The sequence below is a fragment of the Amphiura filiformis genome, chromosome 6 (assembly GCF_039555335.1).
Source record: "Amphiura filiformis chromosome 6, Afil_fr2py, whole genome shotgun sequence".
Classification (NCBI taxonomy): Eukaryota; Metazoa; Echinodermata; class Ophiuroidea; order Amphilepidida; family Amphiuridae; genus Amphiura; species Amphiura filiformis.
In genome coordinates this window covers 34,095,662-34,122,933 of record NC_092633.1, presented here as the reverse complement: position 1 = coordinate 34,122,933, position 27,272 = coordinate 34,095,662, and the positions used below count along the sequence as shown (strand labels likewise).

The 27,272-nt window shown below is 36.7% G+C and overlaps 1 protein-coding gene across 2 annotated transcripts in view; it reads right to left on the bottom strand.

Annotated features, from left to right (window-relative positions):
- Window positions 1-1,293: 1,293 nt before the first annotated feature.
- Window positions 1,294-27,272, bottom strand: part of LOC140155326 (uncharacterized) — an 83,491-nt gene continuing 57,512 nt past the window's right edge. For both annotated transcript variants that reach the window (XM_072178118.1, XM_072178117.1), the window contains exons 19-40: window positions 26,256-26,434; window positions 25,197-25,379; window positions 24,694-24,862; window positions 23,856-23,962; window positions 23,037-23,249; window positions 21,981-22,134; window positions 21,485-21,598; window positions 20,510-20,680; window positions 19,531-19,620; window positions 18,571-18,732; window positions 17,658-17,846; window positions 15,978-16,111; window positions 14,709-14,829; window positions 13,556-13,735; window positions 12,175-12,228; window positions 10,811-10,996; window positions 9,921-10,051; window positions 9,078-9,249; window positions 7,652-7,855; window positions 6,529-6,741; window positions 5,761-6,053; window positions 1,294-4,930 (exon numbers count right to left, since the gene is read on the bottom strand). In XM_072178118.1, the coding sequence (XP_072034219.1) occupies window positions 4,676-4,930; window positions 5,761-6,053; window positions 6,529-6,741; window positions 7,652-7,855; window positions 9,078-9,249; window positions 9,921-10,051; window positions 10,811-10,996; window positions 12,175-12,228; window positions 13,556-13,735; window positions 14,709-14,829; window positions 15,978-16,111; window positions 17,658-17,846; window positions 18,571-18,732; window positions 19,531-19,620; window positions 20,510-20,680; window positions 21,485-21,598; window positions 21,981-22,134; window positions 23,037-23,249; window positions 23,856-23,962; window positions 24,694-24,862; window positions 25,197-25,379; window positions 26,256-26,434 (3,674 nt within the window). In that variant the 3' untranslated portion in view covers window positions 1,294-4,675. The remainder of the gene's footprint in view (window positions 4,931-5,760; window positions 6,054-6,528; window positions 6,742-7,651; window positions 7,856-9,077; window positions 9,250-9,920; window positions 10,052-10,810; window positions 10,997-12,174; window positions 12,229-13,555; window positions 13,736-14,708; window positions 14,830-15,977; window positions 16,112-17,657; window positions 17,847-18,570; window positions 18,733-19,530; window positions 19,621-20,509; window positions 20,681-21,484; window positions 21,599-21,980; window positions 22,135-23,036; window positions 23,250-23,855; window positions 23,963-24,693; window positions 24,863-25,196; window positions 25,380-26,255; window positions 26,435-27,272) is intronic.

Below are 27,272 nucleotides of genomic sequence, written 5' to 3'. Positions count from 1 at the left end.
CTCATAGACATTGGCACATGGTTAATCCATTCTGAACATAATTAGGACCTATAAGTGCAATGTGGCATTATCATGGGTCCTTCAAATCAAAGATAATTTGATTGAACAGTATGAAGTGCTGATTTTGACCCGCTCTGAAATCCCAACGAAATTCCGAAATCAATCTTTTTTGGCATTAGGCATTTCAGACACAGCCAGTGAGTGACCACATCCAAAAAGAGGGTCACAACTGATTTAATTAAGAAGAAAATGCCTCTCAAAGAGAGCGCTTTGTCATTTGGACACCTTAAATTCCCAATTTTGGTCAAGGTCGCCAAACTTAGATGGCCCGCCATTCGAAACGAAATTGAATTTGAATTTTTTTCTTGTGACCTCACCTAGGGGTCCATGAAAGGTACCCCTGAGCCAAAGGAGAGCAAAATCCAAGAGGGTGGGTGTACACTCAGTCTGTTTTGATATGGACTGACCCAATAATACCACATTTGGTAAATTTGACTGAGTAGAACTGGGGAAATACTCCATAATGCTACCCCTACCCCTTAATATAGCAACTCAAATATCATTAAATATTTAACTTAAATATGTGTCTTTAGCCAAAATAATGGCGATGTTCTAGAGGGTCCAAATAAACTACCCAAAGTTAGGATGGCATCTGAATACCTACTTTTCACAGATTGTTTCTACTGATTTCTCTATATAGAGTTATACAGTAAGAAATAGCAAAAAAGTAGGTATTTTGTGAAAATCTACTGCCTGGGTGAAACATGCTTCCATCTTACTGATATTTCAGCACAATACTAGCATGTACCCCAGTAAAGAGTTCCAAGTCGATCCAGCCATCTATCTGTCAATAATTATGTCCAATTAGGGGCCACCATTAGAATCTCAGGGGTTGGAAGCTGGGGTCGGGAACCCCCCCCAGAATCTAATGGTGCATCCCTTAGGAGTCTGGGATTTTCAGATGTTTTTCATGGATTTATAAATTTTTATAAAAAATTATAAATAATGCCTTGCCATTAATTGGGATGTCATTGAACATTTTTATTGAAAATTGAAAATAAACATGTTTGGAAGTTTTAAAAATTATAAATGTTTATCAATAAATCAAGTCACAGTTAATAGCTGTTAATAGTTTGGTAACAATCTATACATTTTTTAAATTCATAATTAATATACAAAAGCGTTCAAATAAAATTTCGTTTCATTAATGACATCCTAGAGAATGGCCTCAGCAAAAAAAGAACACATTTGTGAACCACTACCATAAGAAATAACACACAAACAACGCTATAATTTGAGTACCGGTGACGCAAAATTTTAATAGCACCAAAATTGATGGCACACACACATGCCAAGGTACAGTACACAAAATTTTAAGTATACATACCCATAGTTGGCTTTGATATTGTTCTATCAGAATTGGATGAGTTAAATCAGATTAATAATCAATTAAGTCAAGTTATCAAATAAATATCACAGCACATCATGATTCTTAATCTTTTGTACATGAACCAATCTGTCATGATCTTGACAAATGTGCAAAGGACTCGGAAGTGATTTGTTTCATTTTGTAGCATGATTCCACACTGGAAAGCAGTGTATTAGGACTGCGTCTGCGTATAATTGCCAGCAATATGAACATCAATTCTGGATATTGTAACTTAAGTTATTTGATATATTAATTCTGCTGTAACTAAATGAGCACTTGTGGTCAATTGGAAGACTGTAGGTAAAAATTGATTTCAAAATAAAATACTGTTGATAACAATATCACAACATAAAACCTACTTTTAGTTAGTAAAATAAATTGGGAACAGGTGTATTGAACTGGTCCCACACATTTAATTGCATAAATACAAATTCGCTTCCAGATTAATTATGCAGAAAAATAGACCATACAATTTTTTTAATTTGAAATTTTAGCACACATTCTTAAGAGCCTATCTTAAATTAAAAGCACACATTAAAAAAAAATTAAAACAATGCATCATTTTTATTTTAGTTTTTAGTTTCAAAAAAACATCTACAAAAAGAATAAATCACAATTTGCTGCAGAATTTGCCCATTAATAGTCATGTAATTGTATATTATATCAAATATATTATAATTACCATGGTAACTTGATTGTGTTTAATCTACATATTCTACTGATATGACATGATTTCACAGATTTGTGCTGTTTCCAGGAGGTAAAAATAGCAGTTATTAAGTGATGAAAGCACATGACTGAGCAAGATGCTCAATGATTACAAGCACTCTGCTTAACCCCATGAGAACTACCTGCCGATTGGCCAAATTGAATATTGTGTCCAGTTTTGAACCAATCAAGGAGGGTGTTAATAAGATTATCTGCAAATGCAAGTTTGACTATAAATTGTTTATAGCTTAATCATAATTTGCACTTGAAATAAGAATTTCAAGTTATCAACCAATCAGAAATACTGTTAGATGACCAGTAGTGTCCAGGGGGTTAAAAGTGCAGTCTAGAATAAACTTCATTTGATGTATACCAGTAACGAGAGGGAACACACATAATACAACTTGTCCACAGGGTGGAGGTATTGTTTCAGGTATTAGTTTATGCAAGGTCATATCAAACTTGGTAGCACCATTACATGCAATGTTGCCAACAACTTACTCGCTCTCGTTGATAGGCCTACCGAACATAGTTTGAATTACAAAAGATTTCTTTAAAATTCAAATTTCTGTCAATGTTTGTGGACCTCATACACACCCCGTTTGTTGGCAGCATATTCAAGGTGAAAGGTCCTCGTTATTATTTCAATATAAGGCATCACTGTTTGAAATCTATTGACAGACATCAATGCATAAAACAAAGACCTATTATATGCAGCAGTTGGTATTAACACAATAGAGAAAATTGGGAAACTTAACTATCAAGTATCTTATACAAAGCATAATGTGCTATACAGATTTATAATAACTATATAGTAATAAAAAATAATTACAAGAAATCAATGCCCTCCCTTATTATTATTATATTTTGCAGCATATATGAGATTGTTTTATAAAAAAAAATAAGACATTCACATACTTGAATCAATTACTAAACATGATTTGCTAGAAGTATTTCCGACTAATGCGTAATATCAATTGGGAAAAAAACTAGAACTCGCAGCAGAGAGGATTGAGACTGCATTGTTTGAAATTTAAAAACATGATCAACTTGTTCATTATATTAGTATTTATGTACTAATTTATCAGTGCAATACTGTATTGCATTGCAACATCAAATTGTAAGTATGTACATGTAGCGTACTCTACCGACTTGAACCATACAGAAATGATATGCAGAACACGATACAGTTCACTCCTCTCTGCTGCTAATAAATAAGTTTTGACTCTTTATGGTTAAGCAAGTTAACTTTGGCAGTATATGGTATAAAATTCTTAATGAAATAATACATGTCATGATGAGTGTAGATTCATTACGTAGTAACACACATGTTGGTACTCAACAAATACTATTTGTTTCAGCAACTTGAAAAGCCATGAAAGAGCCAAATTAGAGCACCATGATGAAAAAGAAGCTACATACATGAAAGTCAAGCAATTCAAGTCTTGCTTGCAGTCTACCACAATTCATAGGGGTCTATTAAATGTGTCCAAATTAGACCTACACTAAGTCTCAGTGCACATTTACATGATCAAAATGCCTAACTTGTTACATTTTCTTTACTAAAACAAATACCCATATTAAAAAATAATGACCCACCAATGTATAAAAACAACCCTACAGGAACAACTTATATAATGATTACAAATATCTAAAGGACTCGCTGAAAAGGATAAGAAATAAAACATCTTGAGTTGCTTGTAAGGCACTAATTATGGCAGACCATTGACAAAACTAAAAAAAGTGGCAAAAATCATTAACCTATGGGTGGTGATATCTAGCGACTACTTACAGATACTGTACAAAACTTACATTTTTTATTTTACTTAATTTTTCAATTGTCATTTTTCTTTTTATACACACTTTGCCACTTGTGCACTTATTAATATTATTTTACAGTATTATCGCAGCAAAATGGCAAGTAAACTCGGGGCATATTTTTAGGCAATTTCTGATTTTAGTCTTGTGAACAATGGATTTTCATTACTCCCATCACAAGTGAATACTATCGTACATGGCGACGACTAATATTTAAATAACTAAAATCATGAGACTGGTTATCTGCAGATCTATGTAAAATCCTTATTTTGAAGACCACAATCAGAAATCTCCTTTTTTTATAGCTAAAACATATTGCAAGCAATAAAAACATACATAGAAGGGAACTTTGTCTCCAGCCAGAATTGACACCAATGGGTAGATCTACTGGATATTAAAGTTTCCTTCTTGTGCATATTATATTGTTCAGGATAAAGTAAAAAGAGTAAAAATCATACTACAACAAGTGCATTTGAGCTGTAGTTATTGTTAGAATATAAAAACAGAGAAATCATATAACATAATTTTACATGTTCAGTGACTGACATTTGTATGCTTATTTTGAGTAACTACAATTAAGTCACTATCTTTGCCAAATCCTGAAAAAAAATCCTGTTTTTTTAAAAATATTTTCATTTTTATTAAGTTAATGTGTGCCTATACATATTCATTATTATTTTTTGCTTCGGGGAATTTTGAAAAAAAGTAGAAGTTTGACCCCTATGATTGTTTCATACAAACTTGGCATCTACTGATACGATTACGGAGTGTGCCTGCCTTTAGTGTTTCACCATCTGGTTGTCTGAATTCGGTGCCTACGTCTATTGTGCTAAGCCAGAAGCTGTATGTTGTTGCGTAATAATTACACTTGCCGTCGCCGTGACACTCAATGAAAGGTGATGAGCGGAAATCTTCCAAACATGAACCAGGTGAGGACAATGACTGACCCGAGCCTTCTGCACCTGCTCCGGTGTGCTGTGTCACAAAAGAAAGTGGTAAAGAACAATGAAGTATATACATCTTTATATTGTGATAACAACATAATAGATAATCAAATGTAAGATCATACATGCTGCTGATTAACAAACTGACTTTCAGCACAACAAATTCATCAGGAGAAGTCCTATGATGTTGTTCTGGACTTGCCCTTTTTTGCGACTTTTGGTCGATTGAGGGCATTGTCTAAGGATGGCAATTCATTCAATAGGACTTCTTCTGATGAAGATGTGTGTTACACATCGAAAATCCAAGGTTAGTTGAATTTGTTGTGCGGAATGTCAGTTTAAACTTTCAGAAACATAATAGATAAACATTCCTACTCAAATAATATGGTGCCCATGATATTGTATGTGCCAGGAAGGTCTATATCCATGCAGAAAGGCCAAAAAAAAAATTTGAACTGAAGGTTACAGTTTTGTTTTTGCAACAAATAAGAGCTGTTTTATATGCCTTTGATTTTGGGATTTAAATTTAATTTTTTATCTTTAAAAGCTTATGAAGAATGTTAATAACTGGATATGATATTATTGACGTTCATAGTGACAAATATCAATGCACTTGCAAATTCACTTATTTTCATCACAATTAGCCTTTTCGAGATATGGTGTACACAATAGCAGGGCAGTCTTCAATATGGATAAAACCCACCAAATTCAGAAGACTATACCCATTTCGTGCAGCGCCATCCTATTGTGTCCGCCATATCTCAGAAAAGGCTAATGGTCTTGCCCCTTCAGGGTCATTCACTGAAACTTTGGCATTTGACTGTTCAAGTAGTTGGAAATAAAAATTGCACGATAACTTACCATCATAAAGCTGTAGCCTATCCATAGACCTGTCCAACCATCAGGGCAGTCTGGGTAATTTATTGACTGACTATGTACGGCCATCACATATGTTGGTGCTTCACACACAGCACATCTACTGATAAATGGTTGTAATGCTCTACCCGTAATGGGTGCCATGCTCATTGGCATTGGCTCTGGCGTGGATAGCCAGTATGAATAGTCATTACGAGATGCTACATGGCATACATTGTTGATATTGCAGAACATGAATGGCATTGTGCTGAACCGACGTAGGCAACTACCGGCACTACCTGCAACGTTAAGAAGATGAAACAAAGATATGGACCAATTAGCAACTTATTGCAAGTTTACTTCAATCAAATGGAAAACAATGTTCAAAATGTTGGTTTGTCATTATATCTCCCTTTGGCCATTGTTGCGACATACAGTCACCACGGAGTCACTGATCCATAGAAGCAATTCTGAATTACATAGCTTCAGTGGCATAGCGCGGGTCATCATTATTGGGTGGGGGGCACCGACCATGATTGGGGGTACAAGCCATTTTTCGGCAATTTTTCTGGATTTTCAGATTGATGGGGAATGCCACCCCCCCCTTGTGCCCCTATGACTGCGCCACTGCAAAACTTTTAATAGTGCATGTGTCCTTTAAAATACATAGCAAATCTTTTCAGTGCATCTTTGGCTTTATTACAAAAGTATATAAAAACAAAAACAAATAACTAACATGACTGATTATTTGAACACCACCACAAATCATCTTACCAAGATCTTGTCCATGAGCTCTTTCATTTCCTTGTACATATAGTAAACTGTAACCATCCCACATCTTAAATGTGCCTAGTGGACACTCGGGCACAGTTGACGTCTGACTATGTTTAGTGATGTAGAAACCTGGATCTGGTGCTGGTGAACCAGGGTTGCCATCACGGCCTGGTAGACCTGGCGGACCTGTCTGTCCTGATGGGCCAGGGTAACCTGAGAAATAACACAAGTGACAAATGTTAGAGAACAGGGAATTACTGTAACTATAAGCCCACCTGTGGCTAGAAGTCCACCCTCTATTTTTCAATGTATTCTAGAAACAAGGATGCACCCAGGTATATAAGCACAGCACTCTGGCTTAAACTGTATATCAATGATTTAAATAACACACATCTTGGTTCGAGGCATGATGAAGATGCTTTGTTTGCTGTAGGTTTAAGTTACTATTCTAGTTGTATCGTGCTCTGATTGGCCCAACTAAAAACTTCAACAGAGAGTGGCATGGTCAATCCAAAGAGTTTTGTTACTAGATAAGAGAAGTTACCACTCCCAAATGGGCGGAAATTTGTATTCATCTAATGTGTCTTTCCACCCTAATACACTCTCCTTCGCATCATAAAGTAATATGTGATGTGATCAAGCAAAATCAGTCGGAAGTTGGATTGATTTTCAGATATAGCCAAACAAAACAATAATTTCTTTTGTTGCATACTGCTTTGGAAAAACTTCAGCTGATGATATCTTTGGAAATGTTCAATTTCAATGGGGCTTTCTGCAAAATGCAGCTTTGCATGTGTTTTTAATATACAAACATGGAAACCTGAAAAATGAATATGCCCAACTTAAGACTGAATTTGCTTGATCACACCACATATTTGGAATAGTCCGGGAATCTAATTATTTACCTGCACAGTTTCTCTCAGCCATTCTTTTGGGGCATTCCTTTTGAAATCCTTGCTTGTGCACATTTTACAAACCCCCAATTATTAAACACAGGTAATATAAGAACTACAAAAGCTTGCTTTTTGAAATAATGAAATATGCTATATATTACAAGTTCAGGAGTACCGTTCCAGAAATTCTTTATATGAAAATAATTTATCAACATTTTAGCTCCATATACCTTTCTCTCCTTCAGGTCCTGGCTCTCCTGGTCTTCCGTTGAATCCAGGTCCACCACTAGGTCCTGTATCACCCTTAGCACCATTACCACCAGGGAATCCTGGTTGTCCTGGTATACCAACTGGGCCAATTTCCCCAGGGCTGCCAGGGAAACCAGATGGACCAGGCTCTCCTTTGGAGCCTCTCTCTGGTTGTATAAATGGACCTATTGTACACAAAAGATAAAGAGTGAATTAAAAATTTATGCAACGCAAATATTTGTGAACTTTATATACATATGATTCTAAGTCTACTGAATTCTTCCCCTCCTACTTGCAAAAAATGTCTTTTTTTGACATATTCTAAATATGATGCATAATTATATTTGGTTTGTTGTTAAACAATTAAACCTCCGATATATTGCACATCATCTCTCTATAGTAATAAAGGTCTCAAATAAAGCAACTAGTTCACATCCTGCCAATAAAACTCTCCCCATCTAATGATTGATTAGACTACCCCGTAGTCCACTTGCCCATTGTGCATACTCTGGATATTGTATTTAAGCTTAAAACTCTTGATTTAATTAATATGTGCACAATTGATAGATTTTCACATCTGTTCTTTTCAGTCACCCTACTCCCTCTGTTTGTTAGCTTCCCAAGTGGACTACTGACTTTGGATTGCGGTCAGAGATGCTTAACACGGCTGTCTATGAGCTTCTATGGATGAGATTGTCGGAAATCTGGCCTACTAAAATTGGCCATTATGTAATGCATCTTTAAATGGATCTGGCTTGTGATTGGTCGCCCCGATCTCGTTATGGTTTAAATCCTCTGGGTACCTGTCATTACCATTAATAACTACATGGTACACAAGTAGGTGGCCTACCCCGCCTTTGTGTTGTGTAATTGCATGAACGCGTCAATAAGTGCATGAACGGGTCTTGTATTTGCTAGCGGTTAAATTTGATTGATAAACAAGTATAAACAAGTATGATGACAGTGTTAGGGACTTTGCCCGTTCAAAATCCCGTTTAAAATTGAAAGTCCATAGTCTAATGATTGATTAGTAGCCCATAAAAGGAGGTTGATTTATCTGGTTCTTCATCAGAGAAAAAGGAATTGCAAAAAATGGTATACATGTCGGTGCTTTTACAATGCTGAAAGCAAGTTTTCTAGGCATTGTTCAGCATAGGAATTTTCTTATTACTACAACGGCAACCTAAATTTGAGACGACCTTGTATGTTTAATTGTGAAAAATGCTTTTTCTAATGCATTCTGAAATTACAATCATCACAACAAATTGTAAATAAACTGTATCTGAGCTTCATTGAGGTGATGTTATAAATTAGTATCTTCAATAAGGTATCAAACTGAAAATTACAACCCTTCACAGGACAGCCTACATTTATTGCCAAAGTATTTTGATGAAATTACCACCTTACCTGCTTCTCCTTTTTGTCCTTTAAGACCTGGAAGCCCTCGATCACCTAAGTCACCTTGATCTCCATTGGGCCCAGGGATACCTGAACCTCCTTTAGCACCTGGGAAACCTGGTGTACCTGGCAATCCTCTATCACCCTTTGCACCTGACAATCCTGGGAAGCCTGGTTCTCCCTAAAACGAATGAGAAGAACAAATTAAAATAGGCAAAATCAAAATGAGAATCATTAATTAATTAAGTTTTTAGGTTCATGATCTGATAATGATTAAGTCCCTACGAAAATAATAAACCACAATGGTTTCCTTCACCTTTAAAGGAGGATTTCGTGATCCTAGCATCCTCTTTTTATGACATTTTTCAGTAGATATCCACGAAAAAAGCTTATTTCCAAAATTTCAGTTGATTCCGATTTTGCGTTTGCGAGTTATGCATGATTATGTGTATTACACTGCTCCATAGACAATGTGTTGTAATTTCGTTCTGGTGCACCAGAACGAAATTCAAATTTAGCGATATTTTTGCTAAACGAATTAATCTGCAAGAAATATTTGGTACATAAACATTATGTAGCCAGAGGTATCCAGTGGTGTAAAATCTCAACTTTTTTGGGAAAAGTGGGGGATGAGGATGTGGATCACGAAATGCCCCTTTAACATGTAGTATCTATTTTAGTAAGGGGCTATCTGATGGTGCACACTCAAAGATCACAATCATCATCAGACATCCCCTTACTAAATGAACTACACCCCCCCCCCCAACAAGTCTGATGCTCTATGACCAATCACCAATTACCTACATATTCTTATGCTATTAACCAAATCACAAACATGCTTTGAAGACTAACCTTGTCTCCAGGCAATCCTGGCACAGGATCTGGTCTTGGACCGATGGGACCTGAGGGTCCTTGTTCACCTTTCGCTCCTGGGAAGCCTGGTCTTCCTGCTGGACCTGGTTCACCATCTCTACCAGGGCTTCCTATCAATATTAAAGAAACAGCATGCAGTCAGTCAATTGATCTTTTATTATCAATGTCTCATTGACATATGTGACTTGCTACCACGAAATCAGCGTAAAAGTCGCAAGGTGTTAAAACACCCTGGCTACTGCGTTCGTGTTCACTCACCTGTTAAAGCCACTAAGTATGTCTGTATGTCCGTTGTGAATTGGGGCACAATGGGCGATTCACAAAGGATAATACTACTGGCTTGTACAGGTGCCCGGCAAACAAAGAACATCAAGTTTAATAAGTCAGATCAAATGTCTCAAATCTACCAACTCAACGAAATGAGTATAAAGTCGCGGCGACTTTACGCCGATTTCGTGGTAGGATGGTCACATATAGGTGTGTGGTCGAAATCACACAAAACACACAGATAATGTAATGGAAGGCAATGTCAATATATTCTCCTTTCCAATCTTCACAGACAAAAAGAAAAAAAAAATATTTTCTATCATTTTCCAGTACACAATTTAATCACCAATCGCGATGTACTTGCACATAACTTGTACAAGACTCATAAAAATTCCTGTTATTGTACAAATGGTCAACACGTCGAATATGATTGTGTACATGCATGATACATTCAAACAACAGTTAATAATCCTGTTCACTTATGATAGAGGATATAGTGTTCAGATCACAAAGCACACCAAGCACAGACATGGCTATTCATAAACCAACTACATCCATGTATTTATATTTTCAATGTTTTGCTGTTCATTTTTCAAACTCACCTGACGGTCCTGAAGGTCCTGGTATACCTGGTTCACCTTTAGACCCTGCGAAACCAGAGCCAGGTATTCCTTCATTTCCTTTCTCTCCTCTGATACCAGGGAATCCTGTCTCTCCTTTTGGACCAGGGAAGCCTGGAGTACCGTCTTGACCTGGTCGACCTGCTGGACCGGAATCACCCTTTGCGCCTACAAAGAGAGGCAAAGTCAAATTGTTAACAGTATTTTTTGTAAAAGAAGGTTAGTCAGTTCCTCTTTTCACCGCAGCACCATGATCTGTTCAAATATAATTCTGTCAGTCTACGTCCTTTATTTGTGATCCTTGAATGAATCATTTGTGTCTCGCATCCCAATTTGAAGAAATATTTAGGGTCATCTTAAGGGAACTGGAATGAGCGTTTTGAGCATTTCGACAGCATTTTTTGTGGGACATGAGAGCACATCAGACCTATCGAATTGCATTCTGAATACAAAGAATGTCTTTCTGATATCAAATAATTTTCATTTTATGAAATTCACGATATACAAATTTTACAAAAATTTGATATTTTTCACATTTTGGAGATATAACAGTCCTCGAAGTAAATTTTATAAATTTAATGATATAGTCTTAAAGTGTATGTAGCTGGGAGGAAAAGCCGACGATCAATTGAAAATTTTGACCTTTCATATTGAAGATATGGATTTTTTTCCCAAAAAGACCTAAATTTTGTGTGTGTTTTGGGGAAAAAAATCCATATCTTCAATACGAAAGGTCAAAATTTTCAATTGATCGTCTGCTTTTCATCCCACCTACATACACTTTAGGTAGAAATCATCAGATTTATAAACTTTACTTCAAGTACTGTTAAATATCAAAAATATCAATTTTTAATGAATTGCCACAAAATGTGTATTACATTGCGAATTTCAAAAAATCAAAATTATTTGATATCAGAAGGCCATTCTTCGTATTCAGAATGCAATTTGATATGTCTGATGTGCGCTAATGTCCCACAATAAATACTGTCCAAACGTTCATACCCCTTCCCTTAATTTAACAAATTTTGGACTCGGATACCGAGACACTTGAGAGGTAAAGCGGTCAAGATTCACCAGAAATCCACTGAATTTCCAATAAAGAATAGATTTTAATTCCTGTGAAATGACAAACTTTTAACTCGTAGGCAGTTTTGTCACTGTTACTTTTAAATGTTCCATTGATTTAAAAAAACAAACAAAGAAACATAAGTTGATTCTGCCCAGGTATGATATATGCATTTTTCTTACAAATCTAAATCAATGGATCCATCAATTTTGAGGCACAATAAACCAAAAAAATTAAAACTATCTAGAGTTGTAACTGTACATATTTGTTGGATTCTTACCAGGCACTCCAGGTAATCCGACGTCACCATTCAATCCAGGAAAGCCAGAATCACCTGTATCAAAAAAACATTAAACATTTTTGTTAATTTCCGTTTGGATTTGTTTAATCTTGTACTACACAGAATTAGCACCATGGGTACTTGCAGTCATTTCTGAAAAATTAATTAAAATAAATATGAAATAAAACTGGATATTTTCAATACGAAATAATATTTCCATTCAAGGTAACAAAGATGAGTACTGTACTATGGAGATGCAACTGTGTCACAAGGCCAGGAAGACGCAAAAGTTAGGTCAAAAATAGCACCCAAACCAACAACTTTTGTATGTGTTCCCCTCTTTCCCCTGTTGCGGGGCCTTTAAAACATGAAAACCATTTACGTGGGGTTCACCTTGGAAGGGTCCACCAGTAATTTACAGATACTTTAACAACACTGGAAAAATTGCAAGGTGTGAAATGTAGTGGTCTTAGAATATTTCCTCCAATAATGGCCTTTTACTTGCAAATACAGAATTATACCACCAGTAGTTTCTTACATCATGCTATCATGATTATAATGTGCTTGAGCAAGAAATTTCAATTTTAACTCTCTAATATTGTAAATGCTATATTTTTCAGAGTCTGTAATCAATTGATTTCTTTCTGAGATATGAACATATTGATGTTGCATAAACTGCATACTTTGATATTGCAGCCAAATTAGCTCAATTTTGGGACCGACTGTTGATGGATGCTGCATCAAAAAATGTTGTTAATTAATCAGAATTAAGGGTAAAAACTTTGACCTCAAAATGAATGACCTTTGCTTTGCTTTACAACATGTTCCCCTTATCTTTGGGTTTATATCCACCAATTGGGAGCCCAATCACAGCTGTTTGGAATTTGACTCATAAATGTCCTTTGACCTCAACATCTGTTGGGGTATCATAAGGCCCTCATCGAATGATCATTGCTACCAAGTTTGAGTTTCCTAGTAATGATAATCTTGGAATGGCATCTATTTTACTGAACTTTAAACCAAATTGATAACAATTAACATACACATACATACAGCCAGACAAAAATGAAATAAATTGGGCTCTATTGCCTTGCTTTGGCCATGATAGTTAGCATATGTACTTACTATCAAGCGCTTTTAAAACATGCAAACATGAAGAGCCCCATCCACAAAAATGTAAAGGGTTTTGAGCAAATCATCGATACACATCGTTATATACGAACAAGTAAATCTGCAAATGTGTCTCAACCCCATTAGCTCACTTGGTAAAGCACTGTACTTTGGTACAATTTCATGTTTTCAAAAGCGCTCGATAGTAAGCAAATATGCTAACTATCGAGTTTTTACGGTATAGCATCACAAATATCTATTGCATACTGACCTTTCTCTCCTTCAGATCCAGGGAATCCTGGTCTTCCATTCTGACCTGTAGCTCCAAGATCACCCTTGGGTCCCTCTGGTCCTGTTGGACCAGGTCTACCACTTGGGCCAATATTACCCTTTGCTCCTGGGAAACCTGGTTCGCCCTTGTCACCTGAAAATCCTTTTGGTCCTGATGGGCCTGTTAAAAGATAAAAATATATGGCATAATTTTACCAAGTTCACCAAAACCAAGTTCTACTATGCATAAAAAAGTTACCAAAGTTCCTTCTCTACCACGCCCACAGTCCGGGTGGACCATTGAGGCCAGGCAATCCTTGATCTCCCTTTGCTCCTGGGAAGCCAGGGACTCCAGGCTCTCCTTTACAACTGTTTGGAACCTTTATGTTTGTACAGATATTATTATCAATTGATGGGCTCATTGACTCACTATGCAGTTAGTTATAGACCGATAATACTTAATTGCATTACATAGTTCGGACAGTAGTCGAGGTTCAATGACCTTTAACCTTTTCTCAACGCTCCAATGTATTATGGAATTTATTATAGTATAGGCCTATAATGTTCAACTTCCAACAACATGCAAATTCCAACTTGAGTTAGTGCAGTAGTGGGTCCCCATATGTGTTGGTGTGTTCACAGTTGTTGAGTGTTTACTGGAAGGGCCCAGGGTTCAGCAATTAAATTCTGACCATTGTTTCATAGTTCAGAAAACTGTGTCCATACATTATATACTAGTATCTCTATGTGTGTGCTTTTGTAAACACAGGTAAACTAGGACACATCCGAAATTGTAAATGCACAGGAACCGTGGACATCTGTGGTTTCTAGATGGTGTTTTTAGATCCAACACAACATAACACATTATAGCCATTGTCCATATTTCCTGTGTAGGGTTAGCACTGCACTTGAGTAGTCCATAATGCTGTAAGAAAACCTCATTAGCGTGTCCACAGTTGGATCTACTAGCTAGTGTGTCCACGTTCACAGGTGCCAATGTTTGTGCGATTGTTTACGGTGCAAAACAAGGACACACACCTGATTCTTAACTATCAAACACGGACACACTCTTTATAACTGCAATGGATTGCTGATAACCTAAAATACATTTGCAATCAACCATATAAAGATACATTTAAGGGTGGTTTTCTTACCTGTGGGTCCAATGTCACCCTTTTCTCCTGCCTGACCTTTGACATTGATTTGACATGGTACTCTATAAGGTTCTCCCTTTGATCCTTTATCACCACGTGAGCCTGGGAAACCTTCTTCTCCCTGCAGAAACAAATAAAGACAAATGTTACTGAATATTGAATATGTATGTGACCAACAGATAACAATTAAGTAATCAAATTGCATTATTTTGACTATAGTTGATTTAAAAACACAGATCCTGGAAATGGTCTGAAACGCTAAATGAGACCACTAGTCCAGGGTTCGAAATTCGTTTAAAAATTTTGCGTAGCAGTTTTTGGCTAATTCATCAAAATCAGGATACTTCCATATACTAAAGCACTATAAAAAGTGCTATACAAATGTAAAATTGGGTAGCAGTTACTTCAAAATAAGGAGCAAACTGCTATGCGATACAGCCGAATTCGAACCCTGGTAGTGGACCACTACCCATAGCAAAAAGAATAGGTTTCCGGAGATCTCTCGGGAGACCTCCGGAAACCTTTTCAGCCTATCTTTTGAAGTATCCCAAAGTCTCCCGCTACCAGGATACTGCTGGGTTACTATGCCCATTTACCGGAGATCTCCAGGAGACCCCCAGTGGTATCCCACAAAAGTCATGATGGGGAGACTAAGTATTCAAAAATTAGCATCCCAAAAGTCTCCAGCAATAACATATGGTTTTGGGAGACAACGTATCCTGTAAAAAAAGTCTCCAAGGGGACTGTTTGTATACAGAAAGTATCCAGGAAGCCAGAGTGAGCAGGGTCATGACAAAAATTCCACAGATTCTAAAAGTAACAGTTATAAACAACAACCACTTGTACTAGCATATGCCATACATGCATGTGAAGGAGAATATCATTTATTGTGAAAATTTCAGTGGGAAATGTGCCAATACATATGTATATTTCATCCATATTGCAGACATGTTTAAGGCATGTTTTAGATCTGTAATCCCTACAAGCTCAATGTGAGTTTGTAAGAGAGATTTCAAGCCCCTCTCAGGGATTCAATTATATTAAGACAGAGTCTCTCCAATACAACAATTTTTTTGGCCTAAGATAAATGGTCCATATCTAGTGTGAAATCTATGAGGTTAAGTTGTATAAGTGCTATTCCGGTCATGGACGCATATACCACACACACAAAAATGGGTCAAAAGCATTATTGACAACCTGATAAGTTTAGCGATATAAACTTTTCTTTCATGATATCTTAAAAACACAACATAATGTTACAGTCCATACCTTAGGTCCAATAAAACCAGGTTGTCCAGGACGTCCATCTTGACCTGAATTACCCTTGTCACCTAAAAGACCTCTCTCTCCAGGACCACCTCTAAAACCTTCTCTGCCACTGTCTCCCTTTGGTCCAGCGGCACCTGTATTACAAGAATGAGAGAGAAAAAGTAAAGTGCATAAGCTGGGTGAAATAGTACAAGAGAAAATGAACCAATGGCAATCATTTATCATCGCCAATAATCACCTCACTTTTCACACCTTACCTTCTTGTTGAAATCTTCATCCTCTACCAACCCACCCACTTCTAATTGATAAGATTCATTTTATCCTAATCAGGCATGGGACTACGCATTTATGAAAAAGTCTGGGAAAGCGCGTAAAATTGGACAAAAACACCTGAAAATGGGCTGAAAATAAATAAAACTGCGGGAATTTTGACATCAAAAAAGACTGGTTCCAGAGTTTTGACTGGAAATTCTCATGCCTGCTAATCATCAATCACGGAACTGCACCCATTCTTTCTGCTTTAATATCGCCTATAAACATATCATAATTTTCAGCTCCAAAATTTGGCAATGAAACCACATTTACATCTCTATCTTGATGTAAAGCCAAATTTGGAGTAACTCTGTTTTAGGATAAATATTTATACAACGCCAGACATGGCACACACAAATCCAGGTCGATCCTTCATGTAATTATTTCGTTTAATCTAATCCTAACTCTAACCCTAATCCTAACCCTAACCCTAATCCTAACCCAATCCTAACCCTAACCCTAATTTCGTGTAAAATTACATGAAGGAATAACCCAAATCCAGCTTACGATCCTTGAACACCAATCGGCTTCATATCATTAGAAGCAACTACTCATATGTATATTAAATAGTGCATTCCACTTGATATGCATGGCTAGATTTTGTGGAAATGGTCTATTGGGCTGTTCCATTTAAAATTCACACTACCCCTGTGGAAGATATTTTAAATACCTTCCACAGAGGGAGTATGAGTTTCAAATAGATTAATAGACAGTTTAGTAACTTCCATTTGAAATACTCCAGTTGTGGAAGAAACAGGTAAAGCCATAATACAGGGGGAGTATGGGTTTCAAAATGATTAACCACGACTAATTACACCTGAAAAACATACTCCCCTTGTGGAATATATCTAAAATCTTCCACAGGGGTAGTGTGGATTTTAAATGGAATAGCCCATTAGGAATTTGACTACGACAGGGTTTGGTGTATTTTGTGGTAATATTGCATCGCATCAAGAACCGAGTTTAAAATTGACCACACCCTCGAATTTTTAATCAAAGGCTTAATTTATGTTACTTTGCAGCATTATAACATGAAATATAGACCACTTGACATGTGACGTCATTGCCCGGCAGTATGCGCGCGAATTATGGTACTTTCCATTGTTCTTTGCACTGCAGTGTGCGTACGCATCGTAGTTCGCCCGGGGCACTTGCATTTTCAATCTCCCACCACATTTCATATAGTACAAGAAAGCCATTGAACAGTGAAGCAGTTCGTTCGAGCATATCGATAGACCGATCCCTCGCCTTTGTTGATAAACAATGATGTCAAGTGGTCTATATTGTGTCAAAGACTTGTCCTTTAAATGACAGGGTTTGTTACAAATTTGTAGACAAAAGAAAGCAACTAATATGTATACAACTCACCTGGTGCTCCCATGCCACCGCGTTCTCCCTTTGATCCTGGTATTCCTGGTGATCCAGGGAAACCTGGTTGTCCAGAATCACCCTTCTCTCCTTGATCACCTGGTACTCCATTGACACCTGAAAAGCCTGGTTCTCCCTTAAAGCCATCAGGACCTGGTGGACCATTAGGGCCTTGTGGGCCGGGTGGGCCTGTTGAATAAATCAAACCAACAAAATATGAACCATTTCTTGCACTAAATAAAATAATTAATTAATAAATTTCAGATTTATATAAATATAAATGGATTGCTCATTTGCAGCGATCCACATAAATTATATAAATGGAATTTGAAAACACTAATAATAATTTCTACTTGTGTACCTATGACACACAAAAATTAATATCACACAAGTACATCACTAATTATTTGATCACAAGGTTTAAATGTGTAGCCCTTATAATAACCCATGTCAAACATGTAATTTCACAATAACTGGTCGTTTTTCTCCATGTGAGCAAATTAGCCGGACCTGGAGTCAGTTCTCTTTGGGGATCAAGAGGGGGATTTCACCCCCCCCCCCACCTGCATTAAAACCTAAAAATTACCAAAATGTCCACTTTTTGTGGCAAAAATTGGTTGATTCCCCCTGAAATTCACCCCCCCATGCCACCGAAAAAATCCTGGTGTTATCAGCCCACCATTGGCAGGCATGAAAACTGGTCTTGGAAAAAACACTGAAAACCATGTTTTTTACCATTTTCTGTGAATTTGATTCAAAAATAGGCTGAAAAACACTGAAAACAATAACAAAAAACACTGAAATCAGCTAAAATGCTGACAATTTTCATGCCTGCACTGGACTCAGACACAAACTTAGATTGCCTATGCATTGCCTTATAATAACCCATATCAAACTTCACAATGTTACATACCTGGTCGGCCAGGTCGTCCTTTTTCTCCACCTGCTCCATTTACACCTGGGAATCCTCTGTCTCCCTTCTCTCCTCCTCTTCCTGGGAAACCTGATTGGCCTGATTCACCCTTGATACCTGGGAATCCTGGTGGACCTGGAAGGCCTAGCTCACCTGGTGTACCTGTATGATAGAATATATTGAGATGAATACAGTGGAATATCTAAATTGCAACAAGGTATGGCTAATAAATTTAATGAATTTATGAATTTTAAGTGCAACACATGCGTTATTAGGTCATCAACCTCGTCCCAAGTTGCTACTTCATTTACAAGCTACAATCTTGTGAGAAAAATCGTTGGGACACTTGATGTTTTGAAGATCAAATTTCTGTGACTTCTATAGCTAATGTTATATACTCGCTTACTCCCCTCTACCCCTGGAAACAATGTTGGAGATGACATTTAGCGCAACCACCTTCTACTATTTTCAGCATTTGACATTGAATAAGGGAGCTGGGATGTGTAAAATAAACGCATCCTGACATTTTCGTGCAGGATTGTAGGCTAACTATGGTCATAATTTCTGAACATTTCATTGTAACATGCTACGAACTTTCTTCGCATTGCAATAATAAGTAGAAAAAATATTCATTATGATGGTATAAAATTCATGTTTATTAGTGGGGAGCAAACACTTTTTGGTCAAAAACAATAATAAATAACACCAAAACTGGATGTTCAGGAGAATTCCTAACAATAACAATAGAAATTAACAAAATGATAATAACAATAGAAATTGATCAGCCATAACGAATGTTCAAAGGGAACACAATGCGGGTTTTCATGCTTTGCTAATACAAGATCATGTAGTTTCTCTTTATGCTACCACTGCACAATATTTGATATTGTCACCCTCTACTACTAAAAAGTTAGAATGTGTCTAAACTTCAAAGCATAACTTTGATTTGTTTATACTTACCATCTGCTCCTTGAAAGCCTGCTGGTCCTCTGGGTCCATCTGGTCCTTGTGGGCCTGGTAGTCCAGCAATGCCAGGTTCTCCTTTATCGCCTAAAAAAATCAATATTAATTACATCAATGTGATATTAACAGGACAATTTGAAGTAGCATATTTAAGGGGTCGGTCACCCACCTTTGCACAGTATTTTTGTGGGGCCTAAGAGCACATCAGATATATCAAATTGCATTCTGAATACGAATAATGTCCTTCTGATATCAAATAATTCTGATTTAAATTTGTGATTTAATACAAATTTTATGGCAAATTATTAAAAATGGATAATTTGACAATTAACAGTCCTCGAAGTAAAATTTATAAATCTAATGATAGTGTATGTAGCTGGGAAGAAAAGCCGATGATCATTTGAAAATTTTGACTTTAAAAATATTCATTTGGAAAAAATGTGTAGCTTCAATAAAGTTGCATTGTACAGGATGATGATCAAAATACGCTGAATAAAATTCTGTCTATCGACAACTTTATTTTGTAATTTAGTTATAGTGTCTTAACTGTCCATTGCCACATATGCTGCATTTTTTGGTTGTCTACATTTTTGGATTCGCCAAAGGATTACTTTTGTTTTGGGTGTTATTCTTCTACCTTGTTGAACAACAAAATGGGCTATTACATTTAAAATCCATACTGCCCCTGTGGAAGATTTGGGAAATATCTTCCACAGGGGAGTATGATTTTCAAATGAAATGAGCACATAGGCAGCTACATTTGAAACTCACCATCACTCTGTGAAACATTCAGGTTGAATCTTCCTCAGAGGGTGTATGAAATTCAAATGAAGCTGCCCAATGTGTTCATTTCATTTGAAATTCATTATCCCTCTGTGCAACATAATTCCAAAAACTTCCACAGGGGCAGTGTGGATTTTAAATGTAATAGTCCGATGTATGTAAAATATTGAACTATATTGTAGACAATACTTACCTGGATTTCCATCTATTCCTTGTCGTCCAGGTAATCCGGGTGGACCATTGAGGCCAGGCAATCCTGGGTCTCCCTTTGCTCCTGGGAAGCCAGGGACTCCAGGCTCTCCTTTACCTGCTGCAAATCCTGGTAAACCCTTTTCTCCTCGAAGGCCAGGTTCTCCCTTTGAACCTGTATATATAAGACAGACAGACATGCGAGAAAGGTTTAAAAATTATACATTATATTATTGTATATGTCCAACGTAGCCTGCTTGGACACCCCTGACATCATGTAATTAAGAGTTGAATAACTATTGATTAAAGCTTCTATATGTACTTCTTTAGGTTTTTTTAGCAAAAGATCATACTGCATTCCATTTCCAATCTCCTGTGAGACCAGAAACAAACTTATTGGGGGGCTAACTAGATTTATTTTTCAGATGAACTCTGATCATATATATATCACTTCATTTGAGGGCGTCATTAATGTGTCGACTAGTATCAACAATGTGGTAACTAAACTTCTAAAATGGTTTTATTTTAGAGTCAAGGAGATTCCAGTATTGTTACAAATGCATTATTGTCGATTAATTGCTGTAGATATATTAACGACTGATAAAATATAATAACTGAAAATTACAAACATTTTACTTCAAATCTCATGGTTAGGTTAGTGTCTCCACTTTATATACAGGCTATATATCAGTTTAATGACTCGAGTATACTGAACTATAATGTTTGGAATATAATTATTTTCAAATTATCAATATAATGCTATCAATACATGTCATTATCACTGTGTAATTTGAATTCATCCTTTTAAAGCTTTACAAAACGACTCTACAAAAAGTAAAGGTTGACCAGCGAATGAGGTGCCGATGTGATGATGATATGATTCAATTAGCCCATCAGAACCCCACTTCCGTATACGCCATAAACTGCGCCAAATTGGCAGAACGCTGAAGAACTGCACTGCAAACTATGATATACCTACCATCTTGTCCTGGGAATCCTGGTCTACCTGGAGGACCATCTCTTCCTGGGATAGATTCACCTTTCTCACCATCAAGTCCTGGATTACCTGCGAAACCTCGTGGACCCATGTCACCTATTGAATTAAGTTATCAACATAGTAAAATATGTGGGCATGATTACATTCATTAACTATTGGACTTAATACATTTAAATGTGCAAGACTAACTTTACTACCCAGCAAACACAAAACGTTTCAAGGTGTGTGTGTTTGTTTTTCTTATCGTGTTCATTTCAGTTGAAACAGCAAATTAATTTTGTATTTCCTTTGTTTGTTTTTGTTTTTTGCTGCAAAATCATGAAATTCTGAGATAATTTACTCAATTCAATACTCGCAAATTTTTGTGATGAATTTTTAAAAAATCTGTAAACCCCCCAAAATGCATTCCACGTTCATTTTTGAAACTGCCATGGGCTTTGAGACAAACATTTTTTAGCCTAATACAAATATAACTTACCTTTCTCTCCAGACAAACCTGGAGTACCAGGAAGTCCTGGGCGACCAGGGTCACCAGTGTTACCTCGGTCTCCATTCATACCACCTGGGCCAGGGGGTCCAGGGAGACCACGTAGTCCTTGTCCTCCTGGTGTACCAGGGAACCCTGATTCTCCCTTTGAAATTGGCAAACAAGAAAGAAGTAAAACAATACATTTTATATAATTATGCAAATGACTCATCAAATAAAAATACATTTTATGCATGAGCAATTTTAGGCTACATAATTCAAAGACTTCAACTTGGCTTGCGATGGTTTTATAGAGGCTAATGTTCATTTTATTATATTAAGTATTAAGCAACTTCATCGTCAATATTATTAGTTATCAGGGATAACAAATAACCCTGCGACAAGTGTCAGACTAGAGCACATGGTATTCCCTATACCATATCGATACTGAACCCCTGAATTTATATTGCACTTGAGTATATAATTCCATTGGTAAAAAATAATAATTTAAAGGAGGATTTCGTGATCCTAGCATCCTCTTTTTATGACTTTTTTCAGTAGATATCCACGCAAAAAAGCTTATTCACAAAATTTCAGTTGATTCCGATTTTGTGTTTGTGAGTTATGCATGATTATGTGTATTACACTGCTCCATATGCCACTGTTGTAATTTGTAATTCAAATTTGACAATATTTTTGCTAAACGAATTAATCTGCAAGACATTTTTGGTACATAAACATTATGTAGCCAGAGGTTTCCAGTGGTATAAAAATCTCAACTTTTTTTGAAAAAAGTGGGGGGATGAGGCTGTGGATCACGAAATGCCCTTTTAAGACACTTATATCGTGTTGAAGTAAATAAAATAAAATTCATGTTTTGCGCCTGATCCTATTGGCCTTATTTCACACAAAAGATTTGCAGTCACTGACCTAGTATAACAGTGTACATGTTCTACTAGTAGACATGGTTGGCAGTATCTTTGATGTGTGTCCAAAACTGGGCATACATGAGGGTCAGTAAATTCAGGATCTCAATGAGATGCATTATGGTCTTGAGCATAAACTTACTTTCGGTCCGGTAGGTCCAGGAAAGCCAACTGGTCCAGGGATACCTGAATCACCGGGACTGCCAGGACTGCCTTTGTCTCCAGGAATACCAGGGTAACCTTTCTCACCAGGAAGGCCTGGAGTAGAGGCACCAGGGAAACCACGATCACCTCGATCACCCTTCTCACCCGCAAATCCTGGTACGCCAGAAGGTCCGTCCGAAGCCTTTGGGGCCTGCATGCAAAAAAGGAAAAAAGGCGAGTCAGTAAATTAGTAAGTAACCTACACAAATATAGGCTGATACCATTTCATGGTTCAGCAAAAAGTAATATGGCATATTCTGTGGGTCCGTACCACGTCACTTCCGGTTGATGATGCAACTCACGGTCGAGTGAAAACAAGTCATCAATTCGAATGTTGTTGTTGATGATTGCTCATTGGTGTACATTTAGATCACAAAAAGTCAGTAGAATCAAACAAGTTTTAAGGTCTGCAGAGTGGAAGTTACTTACTTGATTTACCATTCATTATACTGTCAAACTTAAAAATTAAATTCCACGGCCAACTGTTGTTTTTTCCGACCGGTTACTCCAAATTGGAGTGAACAACATCACTATGTAGCCTCCTTCACAGCTCGTTTCTGTTGGCATGTTCGCAATTAAGCCACATGCAGTTTGGGCTTGAGACTAGAAATGTTGCATATGTGATGCAACTACTCTTCATAAAACATTACACAAGTTTACTTTTGGCAAATAATTGTTCATTTGGTCCTCACAAATTTAAAATGATTTTGGAATGATATGACGCATTTATGGGGAAAATTGATGGTAGTATGTTTACCTGGAAAACCTGGTTCTCCGGTGGTCCCATTGGTCCCATAGGACCTCGATCTCCTTTGGGTCCTACGGTGCCAGGTCCTTCCCTCATAATGTTTTCACCTTTCTGTCCTGCAAAAGCAAAAGCAAACCAAATTTAATGTTAGTCTTATGTCAATTCTATACTGCCAGACCCTGAAAAATCTGGGTTTTCTTCAAACACTTGCTTAAATTCAAAATCTTCTTAAAGCCACAATGGAAATGCGGTACAATACAGAATACATTAAAATCATCGACCAATTGTCTTCATGCAGCATTTAAATGTTATCATAAACAGGCGAATTTCTCAAAACAGTGATTTTGCCGGTCTGATACAAACACTATGTTGTTTGATGTGATTGTTTGTTAATGTTTCTATCAAACATTAATTTTCAATTTTAGTACAGTACCAACAGCTATCACACTAATATACATAATTTTATATATATTTTTAGCTATTTTTAAGTTCTTTTCTTTATCAAATTTTTCATCTTTTAATGCCTTTTTATAGTATTTTTTATTCTATAAACTGTATATTTGAGTGCAAATTGAGGGTGCTATTTACATATTTTAAATCAACTTTAGCCCAATGATATGAGTTACTAGTATTCCTATCATTTCATGATAAAAAGTAGTTTGAAATTTTTCCTTGCTTTATGTTACTCATTTTTATGATGTAAACAAAATTGAAGATAAATAGCACCATCAGTGTTCAACTTTGCTTAAAAATGAACTAGGTCTACATGCCATCAAACAACCGTGACTAATTATATATCCTAATGTCCATTAAAATGAGTTCATTTTGGATACAATTCTAAACCTACCCTTTTGTCCTTGTGGTCCAAAATTTCCTGGGTCTCCTCTCTCTCCATCCTCTCCTGGTACACCTGGTGGGCCAATGCTTGGTTCACCCTTAGCACCTCTTATACCTGGTTGACCAGGTGCTCCTGCTGGACCAGGATCGCCAGGAATACCCTGTGCACCCTTAGTACCCTACAGTAAAAATACCACATTTGATTCAAATCTGTCAGTGTAGTAATTTCCTTTTTCATGCTTCCTACAAGTCAGTTTTTTTTACATAACATGTTATACACTCAGAAATAACTATACTATACACTCATTATTTCATAAAATGATTGTATTTTAACAAAGTGTTTAATTACTAATGAATGAAAAATGCAAACTATCATTTTCTCAATGGTATTTATTTTTCAATCCAATATATATGCATAACAAATGTATTGATATGCACAAAGCATTAAGATATTGTAAATTATAGTTTTTATTAGTACAATTGTTAAACATAAAACATAGTCGTTTTTCTTACCTTCAATTGTCCTCGTATGTCACATGGTGCTCCTGGAAAGCCTGGAGTTCCCTTATTGCCTTTAAATCCTGGTTCCCCAGAAAGACCTTCTGGACCAGGTTGACCTTTAATACCTGGGAGTGAGAAACCACGTTCACCTTTGTCTCCTTTTACACCAAATGGACCTTGCTCTCCAGGTATACCCTTTAATATGAAAAAAAAAGCAGCAAATTGAAGGTAAAACAAAGTGGAAATCTTTTTTTGGTCAATTGATTTTGGAAATTGACCTCTCAATGATCTTCTTATATACTTGCTGTACCGTCGAATATTTATTGCAATGCACATGCTTTATGTGCACAGTTAACTATGCACATAAACTGAGTGCATGTGCACCTGCTCTTGCAAGTGGCATGACCAACTGGAGGCATAATAAGGTCCTAGTAATAGTTGAGGCAGTTAAGCTGCAAGTTGATCGAAATAATGTTTCACAAGCTCCAACCAATATCAAGCATTACATTCATCATTTGTGAAAAGGCTCCTAGTCCAGGTTGGTTTGATATATAGATCCAAAAGGGAGGTTTGGATACAAAATGTATAACTTATGCAACCAAATATACCTTAGTAAGGAAAGGGTTTTAGACCGATGTAACTAAAACGGTTACTTTTTCAAAGATCTGGCTTGTGTTGAGATTCATTTGGTTTGTATGTTGTGATTCATTTGAGATTCATGTTTGAGCAATGTTTCTTACACATTAGCTCCTTGAAATTCTTAACCCCCTGAGCACTACCTGCCAATCTAACATTGTCTCTGATTAGTCAATTACATGATATTTTCACTTTAATCACCAATCAGAATGGAGCTTTACAAATAATTCACCACAATTTTTTGTGTGGCGAAATTATTCTAACAATGTTGCTGATTGGTCCAACAGTCCAATTGAAAATGAAAACTTCTTTTGGGCCAATCGGCAGGTAGTTCTCATGGGGTTAAGATATATATTTGACTTCTCACAAATTGAAAATACACCTCTAAAATGCAATGTTACCGGTTTTCAACCAGTTGGCAATATATTCACTTACATTTTGACCATTAAGACCAGGTTGTCCTTTTAGTCCTCTTTCTCCTGAAAGACCAGGGATTCCTGGTGGTCCATCAAATCCTTGGCGTCCTGGGAACCCATTTGGTCCAGATGGACCTAGGTCACCTTTCTGGCCTGGTATTCCTGGTGGGCATGAACCACATGGTTCTCCAGCTGGACCTACAAGTGCAACACAAAATCAGACTTAATGAGCATTATAAAATACAACCACCTTCAAGATTATCACTTAAAAACACCAGAGACGTTTAGAATGTTTTAATTATCCTCTTCAAAAATTACTAGGAGTCACATCGGTGCACCTCGCATAACATCTTGACATACCCCAATTTGATGATAGCTCTGTATGATCTAATTTTTAATTTTTTACCTTGATTCTCAAAATAAGCTCCATACTTCATGATAATCTGGCAACAACTATGTTGTCTGCTGATATAAATAAATGACATGACGCATTCTCTTCAATGGGTAAATAACTTACTGATACTTGTAGTATTCAAATGTTTAAGAAATAATCTTAGTCCTTCATATCTATCCTCACAATTTTAATATGCTCACACAATCCCCATGCTCATGGAACTAGAAATCGTAATGTAATTCAAATTCTGGTTTACCTTATTACATGTCAGGGCAGCCCATTTTTGGAATAACGTCTTCACAAATTTGCAAAGAAATGTCTTTGGGCCAATTCAAAGCTGATGTTATGATTTTGCACTAATTATATAACAATCTATTGGGCTATTCCATTTAAAATCCACACTACCCCTGTGGAAGATTTTGGAAACATCTCCAACAGGTGGCGTGCAAATTTCAAATGGAATTAGCACAGTAACCGACTCTATTTGAAACTTGCCCTCCATATGTGGATTCATAATGAATCTTTCTCAGCAGGTGTATGAAAAATCTTCCACAGGGGTAGTGTGGATTTTAAATGGAATAGCCCATTTCATTAAAACAGTACATGACTTACTATGAGTTACAGGGTGGTAACCAGCAACTA